Source organism: Elgaria multicarinata, chromosome 4 (genome assembly GCF_023053635.1).
Source record: "Elgaria multicarinata webbii isolate HBS135686 ecotype San Diego chromosome 4, rElgMul1.1.pri, whole genome shotgun sequence".
NCBI classification, from domain to species: Eukaryota; Metazoa; Chordata; class Lepidosauria; order Squamata; family Anguidae; genus Elgaria; species Elgaria multicarinata.
In genome coordinates, this window is record NC_086174.1 from 10,671,774 (window position 1) to 10,689,370 (window position 17,597).

Below are 17,597 nucleotides of genomic sequence, written 5' to 3' on the forward strand. Positions count from 1 at the left end.
AAAAAAGGCACGCTTATCTCAGCCAGCCTTCAACTCTGTGGGTGGATACCAAGGGGCATCGCAAAATGCACAATTCCATGTTCACTTTACTTCCCAGTCATAACTTAACGGTAATGTTCTACTGGCCCGAGATCTAATCTGGGTTCTGCCCACATTATAGTCTGGTTTACGATCAGATACTTACCACTTTGAAAAGATCAGGAAGAATTTATGAACTAGCGTTGATGCCAAAGCATTGGGATACAGCTGACACGTCCTTGCCACCAGCATGGCCCAAGAAACACCACCAAGAAATCCCAGCATATTAGAATAAATTCCACGCCCTAAAGGTAGATATTTGTCATTCAGATTTCCTCAGTATTTCAGATTAACTCACTTTCCTCCTCCCCAAAGCAAGGAAGTTTGAGAAATCGCACTTTTGGGATCACACATTAACTTCATCTTGAAGGACTAATCATATGAGACACGGGAAATTGGGGATAAAATTTTTCAAGTGCTTCTATTTCCAAATTCGATGCACGGACGCCTGGGACGTGGCTTCTGAATGTTTTACACCCAATGGCACAAATAGCAGGTTTGGGCACAGGAAAGATATTTAAAGCAGGAACACAGTGAATAGTTTAAAAACCTTCCCCAGACACAGTACCCTAATTGTGATCTAGTCTCCTCATCTTTGGAGCGGCTTCTAATTAAACAGAAGCATCAGGAAATGCAATCCACAGATCTTCCCGATCTCATATAGTTTACAGCTTAAGAGACCCCACAAACACCAATTTGAGACTAATCTAGACACTCGCAGACTAACTAGAACTACTGCTTAGCTTCAGAGCTATTGCAGCAATTCGTATTTAATCCAGGCTTGGATCCAGACAGATGTTTTGCTTTTGAAACAGCTCCCCCTTGTGGCACATATTCCTCTTCTATTTACACATCAGCACACTATATCCATTTTATTTTCTCATGCAGCCAGCGCAAGGGTGTGAAGATATGCAACAGAAACATGTGCAAGTAGTTGCATGCAAGCCCAAGGCAAACACATATGCAGGCTCCACACTGCTGCTCTGCCCGACCTCTGTGTAAGGAGATCAGAGGAGCAGCCGTGACAACGTATGTTTGACAGGCCAGTGTGTTGCAAGACAACCAAAGAACTCACAATCAAATAAATTGTGTGGCTTCAGTTAATTTCTGGCTAGTTCCTCACATTTAACTGCGCACATTCTTACAGTAGGTAGGGGATTTTATAGCACAACAGCGCTTAGAATACTGTGTACGGTTCTGGTCACCACACCTAAAAAAAAAAAGGATATTATAGAACAGGAAAAAGTGCAGAAAAGGGCAACTAAAATGATTAAGGTGTTAGATCAATGTTCTGTAATTGCCCTGCAAAGAGGTTGGAACATCTCCCCTAGGAGGGAAGGTTACGTCAGCTGGGATTGTTTAGCTTGGAAAAAAGGAGGCTAAGGGGAGAAATGATAGAGGAATACAAAATTATGCATGGTGTGGAGAATATGGACAGGGAGACATTTTTCTCCCTCTCTCATAATACTAGAACCCAATGGGGTCACCCCATGAAGCTGATTGGTGGGAGATCCAGGACAGATAAAAAGAAGGACTTCTTCACACTGCACTGTGTTAAGTTATGGAACTCACTACCACAAGATGTAGTGATGGCCACCAATTTGGATGGCTTTAAAAGGGGGTTGAATAAGCTCCTGGAGGCAAAGGCTATCCATGGCTACTAGCCCTGATGGTTGTGTGCTATCTCCAGAATTCGAGGCAGTAAGACTGTGTGCACCAGTTGCTGGGGAACATGGGTGGGAGGGTGCTGTTGCACCATGTCCTGCTTGTTCATCCCTGGCCGATGGCTGGTTGGCCACTGTGTGAACAGAATGCTGGACTAGATGGACCCTTGGTCTGATCCAGCATTAGGGCTCTTCTTATGTTCTTAAGTCATATTTCCCCCAAATATGCAATAGTTCTTTGAAGTTTGACCGCACTGTTGCACTCCACCAATTGCCATGTTGGCTCAGCAACTGGCAGCTGAGAAGAGTGCATTTGTCATCTAGCAGTAGACAGCTAATAACCTCACCTCTAGTTTCAGCTCAGTTTAAAGAATGTATTTGCAGTGGGATATTAAATGCCGTCAGTTTTTAAAGACAGAATACTTCTAAGACACATAGGGCCAAAACTGTACATATAAAAAAACAGCCTTGTGGCACTTTAGAACTAACAAACTTAATAATGCATGATCTTTAGGCTACAACAAGCCATGGTATAGCTAGGGCTGGACCTCAGAGCCAACGTCCAGGGCTCCACAGCCCGGGATGAGAATGGCGGACAAATTACTAAGAACAGCAGGTGCAAAAGCAAACTCCATTTTATTCCGGTAGTCATGATGGTGTTGTGCTAAGATTTAAGTGAGTTTAAAACACAAAACTGCACATGCTCAGAGTATATATGGCTTTGCAAACAGTTTTGTTATTTTCCCAACGTATCAGGAATAGAGAAGTTGCAAAGCATGGAATAGCGGGGGGTGAGAGATGGGGAGAGAAGAGAAATATTAGTTGTGTGCTTCACAACTGAAGTAGTACACATGGCCATCTAAAGCCTCCCACCCCATAAGTCCATTAAGTACAGGATCTAAAATGACCTAACCGTGCCACTGACAACAGACTGCTACGGAAACTACAATCCCAAGTTACTTGCAATACCATTGTGATATTTATACAAGATGACAACCAGCATGCTTTTGGCTCTTGCTGTCAATGAAGCATAGCACATGTGTACCGTTTTGTGTGTCCCCAGTCTCTGATTTTCAGAGGTACAGTGCCTCAGTCCATGGAGATTACACTTAGCTACTACGGCCATTAGCCATTTATAGACCCAGCCATATTTGACTAATCCTTTAATAACTTAGTAACCTGCCAGATGATTGGGAGTTATGAAGACATGCTTTTACAGAACCACTATTTACAGGAAAAGCCTGGGTCCCCATAACAGGGCTACAAAATAGGAGCTAGCAAATGCTATTTTGGGCTGCAGCAAATGCTATTTTGGGCTGCATTAATAGAAGTATAGCTTCCAAATCATGTGAGGTACTGGTTCCTCTCTATTCGGGCCTGGTTAGGCCTCATCTAGAGTATTGTGTCCAGTTCTGGGCTCCACACTTCATGGAGGTTGCAGACAAGCTGGAGTCTGTTCAGAGGAGGGCAACCAGGATGATCAGGAGTCTGGAAACAAAGCCCTATGAGGAGAGACTGAAACAAATGGGCATGTTTAACCTGGAGAAGATTGAGGGGAGACATGATAGTACTCTTCAAATACTTGAAACGTTGTCACACAGAGGAGGGCCAGGATCTCTTCTCCATCCTCCCAGAGTGCAGGACATGGAATAATGGGCTCAAGTTACAGGAAGCCAGATTCTGGCTGGACATCAGGAAAAACTTCCTAACAGTCAGAGCAGAACGAGAATGGAACAAGTGACCTACGGAGGTTGTGGGCTCTCCCACACTAGAGGCCTTCAAGAGGCAGCTGGACAGCCATCTGTCAGGGATAATTTAGGGTGGATTCCTGCATTGAGCAGGGGGCTGGACTCGATGGCCTTATAGGCCCCTTCCAACTCTACTATTCTATGATTCTATAAGAATTTCTAGGAACCAAACTGGAAGTGAAACCTGCTTCTTGACCTCAGCATGAATCTTAGCACCAGTTGCTAGGACTTGTTTTTTTTTTTAGGTGACAGCAGCTACTGGATTGGGATTTTTGCCTTTTCTTCTCTACAAAGGATTTGAGTCTTACACAGCTTGGATCAGGAAGGGAGGCAATAATCCGACGGAATAAGAACACAGTGCCTTTCGATTGGTGTTTCTCTGTAACTATTAGACAACATAGAGACTTATTTAAAGGGGGGAACCTACATTTGCAGTATTATGCAGATTCTGAGGCAACATGCATATGTGACAAGCTCACTTGGCTTAGCCTAAAGAGTCATTTCAAGGACTATTAAGCTTAGAAGCCGATAGCACAAAATTTGATGTATTAAGTACTTACGTTTTGCCCACAGTTTAATTGCTCTGAGCGTCAGCCTGAAGTTCTCCTTGTTTGGTACTAAATGAAGTATTTCATCAGTGACTCTGTAACCTGCCGGCAAACGTTAAGCCTTCACGTTAAACGAGGCAAAGGCGCCCGGCTACCGAGAGGCAGCAAGATTGCTAACACAAAGACAGACGAGGTATAGAATAAGCTTTTAATTTTGCTTGAGTAAAGTCAGCCTGCAAAACATGGCTTGAACTGACACAGCCTTAAATGGAAATGCTAGATTTACCTGGCCCATGCTAAAGCGATGGGGGAGCATTTTTCCTTCTTCAGGGGCTATTCTAGATTTATTTATTTATTTATTTATTTATTGCATTTCTATACCGCCCAATAGCCGAAGCTCTCTGGGCGGTTTACAAAATTAAGACAATTCAAAGCATAAAACAGTATAAAGGGGTGTGTGCAGCCCATGGAGTTTGTCTGGGGCCAAAAATGGTCCCCAGACCACCCCCACCCCTGATATAGATACATACACATGCACACAGCTCAAATTCACAAAGGAGAACAGTTAAAATATTAAGAATTAGGAAATCCTACTTGCTGGAATCCATTTCTGGCATCTTTCACAGTAATAAGACATCTCCTCTGTCTACAATGGGTCTCTTTCATCACTGCTCAGAGTCCCCACTTTGATCATAACTCAAATCTACTGATGCCTGATCTTCAGATTCTACTATGAGAAGTGTCTCTCCTTCCACTTCCACTTGACTCGGTTCAGACAATGCGATAACCAACCGTGGTTTAAATAATCAATGGTTGATTATTTAACCCACTATGAGTTATTGTATCGTGTGGAGGGATTTTTTAAACCAACGGTTGGCTATTTGGCTGAAATAAACCTTGCAAAGAACCAGGGTGGATTTGATTTAAATTAATTTGATTTAAATCATGATTTAAATCACTACTCAGAAAGACTCAATTTAATCATGTGACTTCTCCCCCACACCCTGCAAAAGTGCACTCTGTTCAATGAATTTTTTTAAACTTAGCACTTAAGAGGTAAGGGGTTGATTCTGTGTACAGAGATTTGCAAAGGAACAATGGGATTGTGATCTCTGCAGACACAAATTCACAGTTTTGAGAATTGTAAAACCAAGCATCTGTGAGAATATCTTCTAGACAGAAAAACTGCCTAGTAATCTTACAGAAACCTCTGGAAGAGCATGACATTGTGAATGGATTCATGGAATTCATTTACCAAAAAATTTAAACATTGCATGAATATGCAGCCTCATGCTACATAATTAAAAACGAATCCTTATTTCATGACGAATAACCTTTGGACTATAATGTATCTTAAATAGAAAACTATCTTTAGATAGATTTTCCCTCAAAAAGCATGCCAGCTGCTCCTGATAAGATGGACCAAGATCTTACAGTTGCTTTACAGCTGGTTGTTACAAAAATTGTGTAGCATTAAGAACTGGTGCCCAACTTCTCTTGTTTTCCTTTCCCCTCCCCATAGTTTTTCCTTTTGTGCTGTGTCTTCTTAGATCATAAGCCTGAAAGAACAGGGGCTGTCTTGTTTGCTGAAGGGTGGGGAGTAAGTGCTTTAAATAAAATATTTTTCCATCCTACTAATGCTAAATATTTTTTAAGAACTGAGAAGTGTAGGAACAACTTTTAATTTTTCCAATAACAACACTGGAGGTAGAAAAATATGCCCAGTGACACTGTGGGCATCTGCTCTCTGTAGAACCCGGCCTATGAGTTGAATTGGCTTTCACATAACTCCCAGAGCTGATCTACAATATTGGATAATCCTGAACTATCTTACAGGATTCTAGTTGCTTGAAAACACTACATTAGCAAGTTAACATTTACACTAGAACATCAGATTATTTAGCACAGTGCTTTCAGACAGAAGGGTCCAAGCACTACCAAAAGACACGAAGTGAGAGCCAGTGTGGTGTAGTGGCTAAAGTGTTGGACTGGGAGTCGGGAGATCCAGGTTCTAGTCCCCACTTGGTCATGGAAGCTCACTAGCTGAGTTTGGGCCAGTCACAGACTCTCAGCCCAGCCTACCTCACAGGGTTGTTGTTGTGAGGATAAAAATGGAGAGGAAGATTATGTAAGCCACCTTGGACGAAAAAAGGCGGGATATAAATGTAATAAATAAATAAAATAAAGTGACTGTTCCAATGTTTCCTCCTTAACAGACCTTTTTTTTATGGAAAGTAAGTAGCAGTGGAAAAACATGGGAGGGTTACAAGATGAAGACGCATAAATTTTCGTGAATGAGGCGAGGCGATTGCACTATAAAAGCCTCGTCTAGAAGCACCCGAAGTTTTAGAAGCCAAAGATTCATGCAACCCTAAGAAACCATGTGCTTTAACCATTAACCACTGTGTATTATTTAGCAGTGCACACCTAATTTCCAAGTGCTTGTGAACCATGTTCAGCAGTCATTCTCAGGTGTTTTGGGAAGAAAAGAGATTACCATTTAAGCTCCGAATACATCTTATATCGAGGCTTCTCAGACGCGAGTCGTCCCGAAGATCCAGATTGTCAGAAATGCTTGGCAGCGCCAGCCTTGCAAACACAAGATCGATCTAAAGAAGCAAAACAGTGTCTCAACAATGTCTTTTTAACATCTGGCCAAACATGAGGCTTGGCCTATATAATCTGCTCTAAAGTGGAAGAAATAGCACGCTGCTGGTGTACTATGATGTCCTCTTTTACCCCTCTGTCAGTGCCATATAAAAGGCTACACAGTTGAAACACACCTACTACTATTACCTGTGGTTGTTAAAGTCCACTACATCACGTAGGGACAGAATTCAGTCTTAAAGGGGTTCACAGCTCTTTTTACTAAAAACCCCAAGGCTCACTAACTGGAGCCACATGCAAAATGGTGACTCAGGGGGTGAAGCTAATTGCACCCCATGAGACACCCACAAGCACAAAATTTACATCCGAGTTGCAATAATTTAGAAGACCAAAGGCCTAATGTACTGCAAATCAGCCAGAGAACTTCCAGGAGACCCTGACTATGGATGGATGGGATCGGTCTATTTCTATTCCTAGTCTTTCACTTTTGCAAACATTTTACTCACGCCCCCTTTCATATCATTTCTCTGATTTAAGAAAACAAAACCTGTATAATTTGTATTAAGCATTAAGAAATTAATACAATTTGTATTAATACAAATTAATACAATTTGTATTCTAAATGCCCTATGTTGGAACATTTGGGAAATGTGAATAGACAAGTTAAATTCCAATCAGAATATTCAGTTCATATCAGAATTCACAAAGATCAAATCTAGGGTGACCATATGAAAAGGAGGACAGGGCTCCTGTATCTTTAACAGTTGCACAGAAAAGGGAATTTCAGTAGGTCTCATTTGTATGCCTCCAGCACCTGGTGAAATTCCCTATTCATCACAACAGTTCAAGCTACAGTAGCCCTGGCCTCTTTTGTCAGGTCACTCTAGTATAGCTCCTGCTGAAATTCCCTTTTCTACACAACTGTTAAAAGATACAGGAGCCCGGTCCTCCTTTCCATATGGTCACCCTATCAAATCCCTCAGACATCTCTAACATTAACCTACCTTTTGCTGAGTCCTACACTGCAACCTGGATATCTTTCCCACCCAACTATGCCAGCACATGTAAGCCTATGCGGCAGGGTCTTGCTATTTACTGTTTTACTCTGTACAGCACCATGTACATTGATGGTGCTATATAAATAATAATAATAATAAATGAGACAGCAAGTGCAAATACCGTATTTCTTCGATTGTAAGACGCCATCAATTGTAAGACACACCTGTGATTCTAAGACGCACCCCATTTTTTAGAGATGTTTATATGGGGGAAAAAGTGTCTCAGAATCGAAGAAATATGGTATTTCAGAAAATATAGTGCTCCAACTTAAAAGCACGGGATTGCTGCTCCATCAGATCAGAGAGTAGGCAATTTGTTCGACATTGTAATTAACCACTGGCCTTCCCAGTGCAGGTAAAATAGCACCTGCCTCTAAGTTTCCAGACAAGCGGTTGCACCAAATTTTGTAGGCAACACAACTTTCTCCATAGCCTGGAATGAGCACCACTTCTACTCAACAAACGAGAGAGGATCATGAGAGCACCCTGCGACACTACTGTGCCTGTATGCACTCGCCTGACATAGCCAGAATACTTCTTCTCACCAGGGGAAAGTCCACAACACACATGTGGTGTTAATACTGCAACACTTTCAGTCCATGGAAGACCACTGAGACACCAGGAGGCACCAGAACAAGTCAGTTTAGAAACCATTGGTACAAGCCAGGTGTTAGCTTGTCCAAAGAACAACGTAAGAACATAAGAAGCACCATGTTGGATCAGACCAAGGGTCCATCTAGTCTAACACTCTGTTCACACAGTGGCCAACCAGCCATCGGCCAGGGATGAACAAGCAGGACATGGTGCAACAGCACCTTCCCACCCATGTTCCTCAGCAACTGGTGCACACAGGCTTACTGCCTCAAATACTGGAGATAGCACACAACCAACCATCAGGGCTAGTAACCATCGATAGCCTTCTCCTCCAGGAATTTATCCAACCCCCCTTTAAAGCCATCCAAATTGGTGGCCATCACTACATCTTGTGGTAGTGAGTTCCATAATTTAACTATGCGCTGTGTGAAGTACTTTCTTTTATTTATCCTGGATCTTCCACCAATCAGCTTCAGGGGATGACCCCGGTTTCTAGTATTTTCAGAGGAAGAAAAATGTCTACCTATTCACATTCTCCATACCATGCATAATTTTGTACACCTCTATCATGTCTCCCCTTAGCCTCTTTTTTCCAAGCTAAACGATCCCAGTTGATGTAACCTTCCCTCCTAGGGGAGATGCTCCAGCCCCTTGATCATTTTATAGTTGCCCTTTCCTGCACTTTTTCCAGCTCCATAATATCCTTTTTTTAGGTGTGGTGACCAGAACTGTACACAGTAGCTTATTGTTCTACATGCACATTGACATTCAAGCCACGCTCTTGCCATGACCAGAACGCTGCCTTCCTTCACTACTAACCTGTTACAACTGGATCCACACACCTCTGCTCTCGTACATTTCCTTAATATACAAGGAGACTATAGGCAGAAATGCAGCACATGTCTGCCATCAATTGCAAGTTACTGGTTTTATTCCAGTATGAACATTTGTCAATAAGTAGATGCTTCAATGTAAAGGCAAAACTGCATCAGACACAAAACATGAAATTTTATTTAACACGTCTTATTTATTTTATTTTTTTAAAAAAAAGAACAGCTGTGTGGGAGGTATTCAGCTTTAGAACCACATTACACAGGAAGGAGAAATTTAATCCTTTCCCCAAATTGTGGTTCAGACAAAATAAATAAATAAATCACCGCAGCTTCGATTCTTCTGAGAAGGGAACTCACCACTGGTCCCCCACCCTCGCCATCAATTGCTATATATATATATATATATGACAGGAAATGCAATCACACAATTCATATACCACCTACTTTGTGCCCAAGACCACCTCAAGCAAAAACTCAAGATACACACACCACCACCACAAAAAAAGGGGGAAAAGAAGAACAGATATATTTACCTCAATTCCATCAAATTCAAACTTGATTACTGGTACATATGCATCCTCTACTGCCTGCAGGATTGAGAGAATTTTTTGTTTCATCCGATCACTTTCAGAATGTAGATATGTAACATTACGATCTAGGATGTAGCTATTTCCTCATAAGAAATTCAGGGCTTCAGATGTCTCCATTTCTCCAAGAAAGTAATCTTCCTACACGCTTTTAAAACCCAAGGCATACCTTCCATTCATGTTTAAATTTAAAACTATTTTATTAGTGATAAACAGACCTCCCAACAGACCAGAAATAAATCGATGGAACCACATTACGTAGCTCAGCCAGTCTAGCTGAGGAGATTATGTGAGTTGTAACCCAACACAGATGGAGACTGCCAAATTTGGGAAGGCTGATTGAGTAGATGGCAAAACCTGAAGACAAAATTCTCCTCCCACCAACTGCTGTGGTTTCCAGTTCTCAGAAACTGGGGAAGATGGCCCAAGATGACAGAGGTTTTTCATGATCACTATGGCTACGGTGGCTTTTTTAAGCTGCAGAGTGAGCTGGGCACCATTTGCCTAATTTTCTGCCTGGAAGCAACTTGTCTTGTCATCCAAGTCCAGGTGGCATGGCTTGGAGGGAGAAACAACCCTCAAATAACCCAACAACAGGCCATGGCTTACTTGAGGGTTGCTCACGTGAACCAGTCAGACTGTTGCTCACAGATCGTTGCACTAGGCTAGATGGATGCTGTGGCGATACCCACCTTTCTGTCCCTTAGGTATGTCTGGCGGTTTGTATGTCTAGCGAGTGCGGAATGTTTGACTGAGTGGATGTGGCTAGTGATGCGGTGAGAGAGGGGGAGGGAGGAGTATAAATAGGTTGGCTGAGGGGATTGTGAGGGTTAGATTGAGGTTTGGTTTTAGTCTGAGAGTTTTAGCCTGGCTTGTGCTTCATGAGAGTGTTTGGTGTGAGGGGACAGAATTTTAAGGGACTTGGGATTGTTGTTTTGAATATAAAAATATGCAGGTTTGATCTAAATTGAAATACTAAAGATTTGTTAAATTTCAATAAACTTTACTTTGTGTTCTGTTACCACAAACCATGCGTCAGCTCGGTTTTATTACCTGCTATAGTACACAGTGTAAAAGCATCTAACAATACACCTGCAGTTCAGTACCTCAGCAATAGAACCTATTTCCCAAAAACCTTTACCTTGTTCCCTCACATATAGGGGAGTGGTTGTGTTGGTTTTACCCTTTCCTCAGGCTTTTCAAGAGGTGGTGCTTGGCTTGAGAAGGGTGTGCTAGGCAAGGCCTTCTGTATGAGGTCGGTGCCGTCGCAGATACCAATTCAATTCCTACATTTTGTATCGCCTAAAATACAGTGCTTTCCAATGGAGTCAGTTCACACACTGAGCTGCCAATGAGTAAACAAGAGTCACATTCACACTAGTGAGCAGGTCCAAGCAAGGCAAGAAGCTTACTCTTAAATTTCTGATGCCATCCTGGAGTTTTAGCTTTTCAAAGAACGACTGGAAGAAGTCTGATCGTTCCACATGTCTAGGGGCAACACAGAGAGTATCTATGTCAGCACCTACAAAAAACACCAAAAAAAACCATCCACACATTAAGCAACTATTAGCAGCTGAAGACGAGCCATTTCACAAATCAAGATCGGTTACAAGAGTGATACCTTTTGTGTGAACTCCAAGCCGATAGGAACCAAACGTGAATATTTTGCCACCAGAACTTGGAAAGACTGAAGATGGGATGTTCTGAAGTTAAGTTGAAAAACATTGTTTATCTTTTCACATCTAAGCCAACATACTTTTCTAGAGACGATAACTGTTGTCTCAGATACACCTTAATCTTGAACATGTAGGCACGACGGAACTGCCACAGTTCTCAGGTCTGTACAGAGTGTTGCACAAGCTACAAGCTCCTGTACCATGTGAGAAGCAATATTTCTACTGATGCTCAGCTCTGAGGCTCGTAGCTACGAACAACTGCCATTTGGCTCTCCTATGCAGTAGCATTGGTACTTTGAATCTGGGCGGATTTGATTTAAATCAATTTGATTTAAATCACAATATAAATCACTACTCAGAAAGACTCAATTTAATCATGTGACTTCCCCCCACAAAAGTGCACTCTATTCATTGAATTTTTTTAAACTTAGCACTTAAGAGGTAAGGGGTTGATTCTGTGTACATAGATTTGCAAAGGAACAATGGGATTGTGATCTCTGCAGACACAAATTCAGTTTTGAGAACTGTAAAAACCAAGCATCTGTGATATCTTCTAGATAGAAAAAATGCCTAGTAATCTTACAGAAACTTCTGGAAGAGCATGACATTGTGAATGGATTAATGGAATTCATTTACCAAAAAATTTAAACATTGCATGAATATACAGCCTCATGCTACATAATTAAAAACTAATCCTTATTTCATGACGAATAACCTTTGAACTATAATGTATCTTAAATAGAAAACTATCTTTAGATAGATTTTTCCTCAAAAAGCATTTTATTAAAAAAAATCCAATTTAAATAAAAAAAAATCTGATTTAAATAAAAAAAATGATTTTTTATTTTAAAAAATCATTGATTTTTATCCACCCTGCTCAGCTTTGAGGCTGGTAGCTACGAACAACTGCCCTTTGCAGTAGCCTTGGTGCTTTCAATTTGCTTTACTCCCTGTGCCTTTACCTTTTGTAGCACGCCTATGAAATTGTAGCTTGTTTTATCTTCTACTGTGAACCGCCTAGAGCACATCAGCAGAGCACATCAGCAGAAAGGGAGTATAAAATATGCTTCCTTTAGAAAGGAAATCTCTTTAGGACAAGGTACTTTTAAGCAGACTTTGACCCAAACCGTGTGTGTGAATTTAACAGCAGCTACAGAAGCCAAAGACATTTTTTTCCCCAGCAGCGTCAGTGCAACACTCGGAAGCAACTTCCGTTTATGTGTAGCCCTGGAACTCATTTAGGGGCATTATCTAGAATTGCTCATCCCACAATCCGTCAACAGCCACCACATTTTGCCACTAATGCTGCTCCTGGCCATAAGGTTTTGAAGACCATCTCCATAGCCTCTGAAATGGGGAAGGCAGGTTGGGGGGAGAGAAGGAGGGGCAGGCAGCAGAGCTCAATCTGCTACACTTCAGGATACCTGATTCACGGCAGTAATCAATTCCCCACTCATTAAAGAACAGTTAGAACCCCACTGCTAGAACGATAGAATTCTAGCTACAAAAGGCAAGATAAACAGACGGATTTAAAAAAGTAGGACTTTGACGAACTCTTACCTTATTTTCGCCAACTTCTGCAATCCACTCTTTGACCAAGAGATTTAGCTTACCGAGAACAATTATCCTGCAATGGGGAATTATTATTTTTTTAAAACACAAACAAGACTTCAGAGAAGCAGAGTTAAAAAATACCAGCTGTGGTAGATTCAAGGGGTTGATTTCACAGTAATTCCACTGATTTGAACATCACTCACTATTACAACCTTATTAATTAGAAGTTTATTGTTTTGACTTATTGTTCATGCTTACCTGCAATTCAGCTCTTCCTCATCTTCAAACACACCATAAGGCTTCATGGCATCAATCAGCTTCTGTGTGTAGATGTAATCTATTTCCCTTGGAGGTGCCAAGCTAATTGGAGAAGTGATCCCATAGTGCCTTTGCGGCTGGTTCTCCAAATAATGTCTATACAGGAAAGTCACATTAAACGTGGGCAGGAAAATCACATTAAATATTGTTTCTCCCCTTCCTAGCTACATATCAAGAAAGTCACTTACCGCTTTAAAATCCACATTTATTAAAATAGAAGCTATTAAAGGGGTTAGGTTAGGGTGACCATATGGAAAGGACAGGGCTCCTGTATCTTTAACAGTTCTATAGAAAAGGGAATTTCAGCAGGTGTCATTTGTATGGTGAAATTCCCTCTTCATCACAACAGTTAAAGCTGCAGGAACACGGCCCTCTTTTGTATCTGGTTAAAAGCCAGTGTGGACTGGGAGTCGGGAGATCCAGGTTCTAGTCCCAACTTGGCCATGGAAACCCACTGGGTAACTTTGGGCCAGGCACAGCCTCTCAAGCCCAACCTACCTCACAGGGTTGTTGTTGTGAGGATAAAATGGAGAGGAGGAAGATTATGTACACCGCCTTGGGTTTCTTGGAGAAAAAAAAAGGTGGGATATAATGCAATAATAAAAATAAAAATAAGCTGTTGTGATGAAGAGGGAATTTCACCAAATGACACCTGCTGAAATTCCCTTTTCTAGGCAAATGTTAAAGATACAGGAGCCCAGTCCTCCTTTCCATATAAGGTCACCCTAGCCTAGCTTTATATCTGAATTGCCATTCTATGGGAAAAGCGACTTTATGAAGTATATTTCTATTGTAATAAAGGCTACAAAGACCAGGACAGAAAGCAGAAATATTGTGACTTAAGAAATAGGAACAGAGCTGGTTTCCAACAGTTCAAGACTATTTGTTCATCTAGCTCTGTGTTGTCTATCCTGATTGAGAGTAGCTCTGAAGCATCATCTACTATCCAATCCCTTTTTTAACAATATCAAGGACTGAGCCTGAGAACTTCTGTATGCAAAGCAAATGCTTTATCGCTAAGCTTTGGTTCCTCTAAAGTATGATGGTTGCCAGGAGAAGAAGTCGAAAGCAAGGAGGACACGGAGAGCAGCAGGGAACAGCACAAATAGATCCCAGAACGAATTCCCAGAGGGATGTGCATGCAAAAACAGAAGGCGTTATGGTATCAGTGTTGGAGATTGTGAGACTATTTTTCTTGGCAGCTCATTCTACCCCCTTACACATACACAACACTTATAATAGGGAAGACTTTGGAGGGGAAACAGGTTTGAAATCTCTCCCCTTCGGTGTGATTTTTCTTCCCATGAAGAAAAACAGCTTCTTCGTCATGGCCTGTTCTCCAACCGTGGGCCCACATGTAAACAGGTTATTCTAATATTAACACAGAATGGAGTGAACTTTGGGTTATAACGTAAGAAGAATCATAGAATAGTAGAGTTGGAAGGGGCCTACAAGGCCATCGAGTCCAACCCCCTGCTCAACGCAGGAATCCACCCTAAAGCATCCCTAAGCCCTGCTGGATCAGACCAGGGGCCTACCCAGTCCAGCATTGTTCCCACAGTGACCAACCAGATGCCCACGGAAAACCCGCAAGGATGACATGCGTGCAACAGCACCCTCCCGCCCATGTTCCCCAGCAGCTGGTGTATATAGGCAGTTTCTCTTCACCTGAGTTGCCCCCTTGTGATCTCTAACTCTGAATGACACGGGACCACAGAGATACAGCTAGTGCCACGTTCCCTATCATATTAGTTGTGGTCTCCTCCTGTGAAACCTTTGGTGCAGAGTAATAAAAGTGTGAACAGGGAGGTCAGAGGGAAATTAAATGCAAAGTATGTTCCCACCCTTCACATCCATGTGCACACACACACACGCATGTATATACACAAGTACACGCCTAAAAACTGATGAAAACTTCATTGATCTGATGAAAAAGACTCTGGTACCCAACGGCCTTCATGGCTGGGAGTTATGGGAGTTGTAGCACCCTGGAAGGCTGGTAGCCGTAACAAATGAGTAAAAGGCACAATCCTGAGCATGTTTAGGCAAGGGGGGGGAGGGGAATCCTACAACCCCCATCTGTTTTGGACACGCTGCGAATAGTAGGCATTTCCTCCTGTCTAATTATGCACAGGATTGCACCTTAGAATCATAGAATAGCAGAGTTGGAAGGGGCCTACAAGGCCATCGAGTCCAACCCCCTGCTCAATGCAGGAATCCACCCTAAAGCATCCCTGACAGATGCTTGTCCAGCTGCCTCTTGAAGGCATCTAGTGTGGGAGAGGCCACAACCTGACCAGGCAACTGATTCCATTGTCGTACTGCTCTAACAGTCAGGAAGTTTTTCCTGATGTCCAGCCGGAATCTGGCTTCCTTTAACTTGAGTCCGTTATTCCGTGTCCTGTAATCTGGGAGGATCGAGAAGAGATCCTGGCCCTCCTCTATGTGACAACCTTTTAAGTATTTGAAGAGTGCTCTCATGTCTCCCCTCAATCTTCTCTTCTCCAGGCTAAACATGCCCAGTTCTTTCAGTCTCTCCTCATAGGGCTTTGTTTCCAGACCTCTAATCATCCTGTTTGCTCTCCTCTGAGCCTTAAGGCACTACAAGGCTAGGGTGACCCTACGGAAACAAGGACAGGGCTCCTGAATCTTCAAGAGTTGTACAGAAAAGGGAATTTCAGCAGGTGTCATCTGTTTGCATGCAGCACTTGCTGAAATAGTTTTAAATGACAGTGCTGTTTTTATACTTTTAAATTTTTGCATATTTGTTTTTAATGTTCACTGTTTTCACTTTTGTAAACCACCCAGAGAGTTTCGGCTATGGGGTGGTATATAAATGCAATAAATAAATAAATACACAAACTCCCTCTTCATTGCAACAGTTAAAGCTGCAGGAGCCCTGCCCTCTTGACCAGGCACAAAAGGCTCTTTCTTGCTTTGATTGCAAGAGACTAACTCGACTCCCAGGCAGCTAAAGCAACCTTGCAATTCCCATGCACAAAGCCAAAGGGAATTTTGAGCAGAGAGGAAGGACGGGGTAGGGGGAAGAGGAGCCCCTCTTCTTCTCCCCACCCCGCCCCGAATTCCCCACTTCCCAGCCTAAGCCGTGCAAACCAGGCTCTCTCCGTCCCCCGCCCCTTACCCGCACGTCTCCTTCATGACCACCGCCAGCATGAGCTCTGCACGCATCTACCGCCTCCAAACGCACCTGCAGTCAAGCCCCGCCTCCTCCCGCCCTCCTCCTATATAGGCAGCCGCAGCAGTCCCGGCGGCGGCGGCGGCAGCGCCCCCTGCAGGCCCAGCGTGGCACGCAAGCGCCTCGCTCATTCAAACGCTTCCATCCACCCAACCCCTCCCGTCATCCTCTTAGCTGGGATCGTCGAGACGGGCGGGGGTTATTGGGGGGGGGGGAAGGAGGGAGCTGCTGCTGCTGCTGCTCTTCCCGGCAACCTTTGCGCTGGAAGCTGGAAAATTATTTATAACGGCGTTTCCCGCCTTTCTTTTTATTTACCTCAGTGTGTGTTTTAGGCGAAGTATATACGAAGTTAAGATCATGATAATGATTTGTTTTAGGCGAAGTATGTGAAATTATAATGACGATAATAATAATTTGTCTTATGTGGAGTATATGAAAAATTAAGAAGAAAAAGAAGATAATACTGTGGGAGTCCCAGTTCTATGTAGAGTAGGGTGACCCTATGAAAAGGAGGACAGGGCTCCTGTTTCTTTAACAGTTGTATAGAAAAGGGAATTTCAGCAGGTGTCATTTGTATGCATGTTGCACCTGGTTTAATTTTCTCCTCATCACAACAGTTAAAGCTGCAGGTGCCCTGCTCTCTTTTAAATCTGGTCACTCTAGTATAGCTCCTACAGCTTTAACTGTTGTGATGAAGAGGGAATTTCCGCAGGTTCTCCATATATACAAATGACACCTGCTGAAATTCCCTTTTCTATGCAACTGTTAAAGATGCAGGAGCCCTGTCCTCCTTTTCATAGGGTCACCCTAATATAGAGTAGACCTGTTGAAATGATTTGATAGGGTGACCCTATGGAAAGGAGGACAGGGCTCCTGTATCTTTAACAGTTGTATAGAAAAGGGAATTTCAGCAGGTGTCCTTGGTATGCAGGCAGCACCTGGTGAAATCCCCTCTTCATCACAACAGTTAAAGCTGCAGGAGCCCTGCCCTCTTTTGTATCTGGTTACTCTAATATAGCTCCTGCAGCTTTATTTATTTATTAAATTTATATACCGCCCCATAGCTGAAGTTCTCTGGGCGGTTTACAAAAGTTAAAAAACTGAACATTAAAAAGTATACAAAATTTAAAACCATC

At 42.6% G+C, this 17,597-nt stretch overlaps 1 protein-coding gene across 1 annotated transcript in view; it reads right to left on the bottom strand.

Moving 5' to 3' along the window:
- The window catches only part of PAPOLG (poly(A) polymerase gamma), a 34,171-nt gene extending 17,704 nt beyond the window's left edge, over nt 1-16,467 (bottom strand). Inside the window, exons 1-9 of the mRNA XM_063123795.1 lie at nt 16,408-16,467; nt 13,206-13,361; nt 12,954-13,020; nt 11,339-11,420; nt 11,130-11,239; nt 9,664-9,717; nt 6,536-6,647; nt 4,051-4,140; nt 185-323 (exon numbers count right to left, since the gene is read on the bottom strand). Of these exons, the coding sequence (XP_062979865.1) occupies nt 185-323; nt 4,051-4,140; nt 6,536-6,647; nt 9,664-9,717; nt 11,130-11,239; nt 11,339-11,420; nt 12,954-13,020; nt 13,206-13,361; nt 16,408-16,454 (857 nt within the window). The 5' untranslated portion in view covers nt 16,455-16,467. The remainder of the gene's footprint in view (nt 1-184; nt 324-4,050; nt 4,141-6,535; nt 6,648-9,663; nt 9,718-11,129; nt 11,240-11,338; nt 11,421-12,953; nt 13,021-13,205; nt 13,362-16,407) is intronic.
- Between the last annotated feature and the right edge of the window lie 1,130 nt (nt 16,468-17,597).